Genomic DNA, 7,261 nt, shown 5'->3' on the forward strand with positions numbered 1-7,261 from the left:
TGGAGCCTTGTTCTTCTAGTCTAATGGACCAGGAGACAACCACGATGTGCCACCAAGGGACTTTAGCTATATGCCCCCTCTGCCTGCTTTGGGTTTTCTTGACAGCATCTTGCACTGCTGTTCTGCCCGTTTTCCTAGCCATTCTTTTATGTTCCCCCCTAATTTTTCAAAGTTGTTTTCTTCAACTGCGAGGCTTTCTTTCGAGGAACCCGGTTGGGTTTCTATTGTAGCAAATTGCTACATTTGGGTGGATGTCTCAATTTCCCTTTAATTACTTATCTCCACCTAGCGAATTTACGCTGAACTTATAACATCAAACACTTGCCTTTGCTTCGAGTTGTCGACAAATTCAACTTCGCCCTTCCGACCACCGCATGCATGCAATAACTCGAACGCAATGGTTAGCAAGATAACGCATTCCTTTATTGAAGGCTAATGCTACCAGTAAATTACAAAATTGCTTTTGCGACGAGAGGCACCGCGTCATCGCCTGTCTTCTGTCTGCGAAACACATCTACCGTCGTGCGCAGCGAATGGCATGACGTATAGGATGTCGCTTCCGCGACTGCAGGTCTTGGGGCTGAAGCGGCACTCGTACAGGTAGTGCTCCTTCAGATGTCGCACCTCGGCGCGGTACGAACAGCCGAACTGCGCGTTGGCACAAAACGCGAGCTCGCGGTGCAGGTGCTCCAGACGGAAGGTGTGGACCTCGAGGTCGGTCTCCACAAATGGAGCCCCGTCCTGGGGACACGCAGCGCTCCGGGGTGCGCCGCTGCCGTCCTGGTCTCGGGCTAGCCCTCCTCTCTCCCGGTTGGCGAAGGCGATCTCTAGGCAGAGCTCGCACAGGATGTTTCCGCAGGGTAGCAGCTGGGCTTTGGCTGGAACAGCGCTGCAGCCTGCGCAGACGCGGCCGCTGGCCAGCGGTTGAGCGAAAAGAATGGTCCGCCCGTCCAAGAAGAAGCAGTCGAACCCACTGAGCAGGTACGGAGTTGGGCCGCGTTTCGGATAGTCCGCTTGCCACTGCACCGAGCCAAACATCGATGGTTTGCGTCTATGCTGGGCGTCGCTTGTGTGCGAAGCGGCCGTCGACATCTCCGTGGGATTCTCCGATGTCCCGCACACTGCGGTCGTCTGCGTGTCTTCGCTCGCTCGAACAACGTCGTCACCGGCGCGGCCCAGCTTCGAGTCTGTCATGACAAAGGCAACTATCGAACGAAGATAGAATCTCACTTTCTGTCAACGTTCCGGCCGGCCAGCCGCTGGTACAGTCACTGTGATGGCTTCGAGAAGGTGCCGCGTGGATGTCTGCGACTTGCAGTGCCTAAGACGACTGATCGTCGGCGGTAGCGATGTTCGCACTTGGGAAGGCTGAGGCGAATGATGCTGCCCATATGGCGCAGGCAAGTTTTATAGCCGAAGAAGGCGCTCGCTGCCGTTACCACCGCCGCCGTGTTTGGGAGGCGCAGAGAGAACCAAGGTGGGTCTCTATGCGAGGTCCTCTATTGGTTGTCACGTCTTGGGGAAAGGGTGTACGAAATGTCACGTTTAGGCTTTGTTGGGAGCAACCGAGAGACCAGCGATCACCAAAGATGGGTGACTCAGTACTGAATAAAAAGAAGGGAAACCGACAGCCTTCGTATCTGTAGTTTATAGGGAATTGATGCATGAATGGGTAAGGAGGCAATGAGATAGAAGGGGGAACCACGCTGATATTTGAGAGGTTAAGATTAGGGGATGCACCCAAGCGTTGGGGGTCCATTGCGGGCCCTTCACGCTCTTTTGTGCTCGCTGTAGGTTCTTTTGTGAGCTCGGCACCTCGCGTCCCCCAACGCTTTGGCACGGTTTGCGACCCCTAACCTGACACTCTCTATTTTCAACACGACGCCAAAGTAATCATCTCGACAAAGACCTTTCAAAACTTTTTTTCCCCTCTTCATGTCTCGCAAAGGGCACGTACCTGTCATACGCGTCTCGCGATGGGAGAGGAGCTGGCAAGTTCGGTGACAACTTGAAAAACATCTCCACATGGGCCAGTAAACAAAAATTGGGAATGCTGCAAATTTCTAATTTCACCATATGTCCACAATGTCCCATCCTGCCGCCTAGCTAGCATGCACTAATGATGTGCTGAGGGAAGGTAAATGTTCCGAGTAAATTGCCCTGATGTGGCTATTGTAAGTTTGAGATGCCATGACAGATCGGCACTGCAGACCAGCTCTACAGGGGAGCAGCTATTGTACCGTCTAACGAGGCTTCTACAATGAGCGGTGACCAAGTCATCTAGCAATGACTCGGCGCTCAAAGCTTAGGCGGCTTCCGGAGGCAAGATTGCTTAATTACACATTTTTTTTATTGTTTAAATATGCCTTACAGGCTCCTAGAGGCATTGTGTAAGGGAGGAGAGAGTACAATAAAAAAGTATTACTTATACAATAGTTAGAATACATATGTGAATACATATACAAAACATATAGGGTGAGAAATGTGCTAATATACTAATACAGTGTTACAACATGACCTATAGGAAAGAAACCGAACGCTTTGGACGCGACAGCTCATTTACCAATGAAATGTTACGCAGTAAAACATAGTCAACAGAATTACAGAGCAAGCGCGACATAATTAGGCTATAACAGAACAGTATGTAAGGCGTAGTTGCGCATTAATAACCGGAAAGGCAATGACAAAGAATGACATGTCAGATTATGTAGAGCGTTAGAAGAAGCCGAAAATTTTCTTGGTCACTTTCATAAACTATGGAATTTCGCTACGGATTATACATGCTCAAAGCGGACATGTGGACGAGAGCTTTCGTGGGTCTCTTGAGTTCTGCAGAGAAGCTGCTTTGAAGAGGTATGAAAAATAATTATCGGTGTTTCGCTTCTTTTTTTTTATTTGTTCAAACAACCGCATGCATAAATAGCAATGAAACCGCCATTCAACGAACATGAATTATCAGCTATAACGAAGTAACTATTGTCACGTAGTAGTGACGGTAGAGAAAACAGTCGCAAAACTGTGTATGACGAAACTGGTTGTTTATTGGGTGAACCTGTGCCCACAAAAGCAAGCTACACTCAAAGCACAACGATAGCGGCGAACACAGTCGGCGATCGTCGAAAATCTGATCAGCGGCGAAGCGCGTCGGTTTTTATACATGAGTCATCGAAGGTTCCAGATTTATCCCTGATGCCCGCGTGTCTTCCAGAAAGTTCTAGACAATTCGCGTCGGTCATACAATCAGATAACATAAGCGTCGGTGAAAACAGGCAACGGAAAGAAGCATCGATAACGTTCTAGAAACTTCTGATACAGGCGCGTCCTGCGCCGAGCGATAACGTTTAACAATTGTTAGCCGGCGGAAAGTGGCCACCGGTGAAAGATAACATGTATACGTGTCACTATAAAAAAAGATTCACGCCGATACAGTGTGCAACGAATATATGCTTAAAACGAATGGTAAATCTAACAAACGTATTTTTCGTGTAAGATCCGACTTCTTCATAACGTGGTTCAACTGTAGTCGCTTTTATAAGGGAAAAATAAAGTCTTTCTCTCTCGCTTCACAATCAGACGCGAGCGGATGCGTAGGCAGACGCGAACACGCGGTCGCACCAGCATGTACGATGCAAAAGCAGCCGCAACATCAAACGAAAGCTAGCGGTCGTAAAGCTAACTGGTTCCTATGCCAAGTATCGCTGTAATTGGGAACTTGTAAACTACTCCAGCAGAATTTTATTCGCTTGATCAGCCATCAAAGATACGTGGCCAAAGCGACGCACACAGAAAGATTACACAATGCATATGACTGCGATCGCGATGTTTATCTTCGAGCCTTTATCCGTTGTTTCAGCCGTGTATATTACGCGGATACCTTTAGCATACCATTTTCGATGTTAACTTAGAAGCGATGAGCATTCCTCGTGCATTGAAATCAGCTTAATATGTGCTAGTGGGTTAATCATATTTCTTTGCGTCCAGCTAGCTGTGTACAATATTTCAGCTGATTTGATCTATGATCTAGACTGTTGTCTCGTCACAGATTACAACAAGCAACGACAAAGTGCGTTTTGAATATTGCGAGATAACACGAATGCTGCACGTACAATTGAAACTTACCATACGATTGTAGGCCCTAAGTTCGGTACCGCAGAACAAAAAAGGCATAATTTGTTTTCTGCTACTATCAGCGGGCGACGGTTACTGTCTGTTGACGCGGAGACGCAGCGTTCAGAATCTAACCGTGGTTGTTTTTTTTAATATGGTTTATTAATATTATTTTATTTACGTTCGTAGCCTACAAGTCTGAAATAAAAACGACATGGAAAGTGGTCGCAACTTTCACGAATGGTGGCGGAGCCACGTGGTTTGTTTGTCAAAATGTCCGTCGCATTGTTCCGAGGTTCAAATGTCAGGAAAGTATCTTTCAGATTCCCCGCACTCAGAGTATTCCCTGTCCTGTTTTCTGTCCAGTCCTTGAATTAGTGATACTTGGCCATTGTGTTCTATTTGCTTGCATTCCTGAAAGGCCGAAGAAGTATATTTGAAAGGAGCTGCCTGAATTCTTAAATTATCACATGCCACTGATTTTGTTCGCTGCTGGCCGATTTCTTGTCCGAGTCTTCCGCTGTTTCCTGGTCAGCTCTACTTGTTCGGTCGCAAAATGTACAAAACATGATTCGTTGTCTAGCTTATTTGTTTGCGCACACAAGGTCAAAGTGCGCTTTTGTCCTCTTCCACTTCACCTCATACTCGTAGTACGTTGCGGTAAAATATGCCGAATGTGACGGCCCTGGATCGACATCGAATCGAACAAAACGTTACGTTGCGAGTAAAGCGCTAGAAAAATCACAACTAGAATCCTCTCTCAGGAATTTTCGCAATTTAGCGGGCCGTCCCTTGGATAGCGAAGCAGCATTACGTACTACGGTAAGCGTTGTCATACGTTATTCATTTCTCGATTCAATTTTATTCACCAACATTGCATATGTTGGTGGTTTCTCTGGCAAGAAAGCTGTATCAAACAGCTTCACGGGACCAAAGAGCCACCGACAGGCGATAGAACACAAGGTGTTACGAAATAAAGTAACACCGAACCACCGCAACATTTATTTCTGTACAGTATTTCTGTACGACAATGTCACATTCAAGTTGGTTATTTTTTTATATACTGATGGAGAAAAATACGGAAATATATTATCATGTGAAAACATGTGCATATACAAGTTAGACAAAAATGATAGTGAATAGGAGGAACATTTCAGATAGCGAAGATAGACGTTAAATAACCGCATCTGACTTGATACTCCCGAACGAGAATACAACCGTATTAAGTTTAAAGTATGTTATCAGGAATATTTTTCGGAGGTTAGATGGTTGTACGTGTGAGGCGGCTGTTAAGCTTGTTCAGTAAAGTATATAGATACCAGGTAGGCTAATGACTGGTAAAAATAATTAGTGAGACGACGAATGATGCCTAGTACGTTACAATTTGAGACAAGCAATACTATTAGGACTGCTTTTGCAAAAGGCGGGACAGTTGAGGGGAGAAGGCGATTCGTTTCTTAGTGAGCATGTTATACAGGCATCTGGGAATTCCGCCGGCCAAACACACGCACGCGCAAACACATACACCCACATCATTGTTCCCCATGCCATGCCACTGCACAAGAATGCGTTGCTGCCATTCAACAACCTTTGCCGAAGCCTCAAATAGTAGCTAGAAGGGTATGGGGGGTTGGCGGTGGTAAAGACGAAGCTTTTTGAATGGGAACACTGCTTCTTTCTACTAATCTGTGGTGGTGAGCTTCTTTCGTATTTGTATGCAGTGGTGCTGAACAGCTGAACATTGGCACTTTTCAGAATACCCACCCACGTTTTCTTTCATTGCTCCGCTGACTCACTACTGCTGACTGTTGGAAATGCACGGAGTTCCTGCAGATAGCAATGTGACTCACCCATGCACCTACCGTGACTAACGTAAAGGGACTGTGTGCATTACAGGAGATCAGAATTCCTTGCTTTCCCAGTTGGCGGAGACGGAGAAGCCATCAGAGGGCGTCAGGACCACGTGCCCGATTTCGATGCTTGTAAGAGGATATATGCCTACGATGCAACCAAGTTTCTTTGCACCGTTGCGGCGCAGCCTACACCCTCGTGCTTGGCCTAATTTATCTACGAATCGGTGCGTCCGAATAACTGAGCTATGCACGAGCGATCTGGGTGTTTTACAGAATATTTTCATTAGAGTGAAATATACTCAAAATTAAAGTGCGCTCACTACTTCCTGTACTAGAGATATCTGGGTATGGGCGCTCTTTACTGGGTGTTCATTTTTAAGTTTTACGGAATTTTAAAAATCACCCGTGGCAGGTAGCATAATTCTTATCGTTGAGCTGGGTTATTCGAAGAGGCGGACATTAGTAGCACGAGAAATCGAAACACATATTTAACTAATTAACAAAAATTGGCTAATGATCGAACTTTAGTTAATTACTTTACGACACCTATTACTTCTTCTTTCTGGGGTTTTACGTGCTAAAACCAGTTATGAATATGAGGCACGCCGTGGTGGAGGGTTTCTGATTTATTTGACCACCTGGGGTTCTTTAAAGGACAATGAATCATAATGGCGATGAGTCAGTGTGCAACGTCATCGTGGTAAGCCATTCGTTTTAGTCTATATTTGCACGCAACTTATTCATCATGTGTTGCCCATAATGACATTCAGTGTACCAGGATTTCATAGCAGCGATACACAGAGGGAAATAATTAATTGTGCCCGCGCAAAAAAATACCCGACCTCCTCTTCTTTTTTTGAAGAGTGCTACCTATGAAACAAGGACGAAGGTAAAAGGTTTTCTGTGATTTTCTGTAAAGTATATTTTTTTCGTATGACCCCGGCGGGATGTCGCGGTGTAGGAGTTCTTTCCATAGGGGTCTCTTACATGAAAGCGACCACTATTTGATTCAGAAGGTCGCGAAATGCTTTTGATTTAGCTGGAGCGGGAGTAAAATTCTGGGGTTGAATGGCTGTGCCCGCCACACGTTCAGACAGCAAATACATCTTGGAAGACGATCTCAATTTTTTATAGAGAACCACCCATTCTTCATGGTTTGCGATTTAATTGTGTGCTCGGCTCCATGCGCGCCTTGCGAAGTGCCGGGCAAAGCGCTTCCAATGGACGCCAAAATTCCAAAATTCCGGGTCGCAGCTGTTGCAGCAACTCTCATCTCGCATAACCTTCGACAGCAAATCTGA

General features: G+C 46.0%; 1 protein-coding gene across 1 annotated transcript in view; it reads left to right on the forward strand.

Annotated features, from left to right (window-relative positions):
- The first annotated feature begins 1,349 nt into the window (after window positions 1-1,349).
- The window catches only part of LOC119432482 (uncharacterized), an 8,084-nt gene continuing 2,172 nt past the window's right edge, over window positions 1,350-7,261 (forward strand). The window contains exon 1 of the mRNA XM_037699647.1: window positions 1,350-1,400. Coding sequence (XP_037555575.1) covers window positions 1,350-1,400 — 51 coding nt within the window. The remainder of the gene's footprint in view (window positions 1,401-7,261) is intronic.

This window comes from Dermacentor silvarum, chromosome 11 (genome assembly GCF_013339745.2).
Source record: "Dermacentor silvarum isolate Dsil-2018 chromosome 11, BIME_Dsil_1.4, whole genome shotgun sequence".
NCBI classification, from domain to species: domain Eukaryota; kingdom Metazoa; phylum Arthropoda; class Arachnida; order Ixodida; family Ixodidae; genus Dermacentor; species Dermacentor silvarum.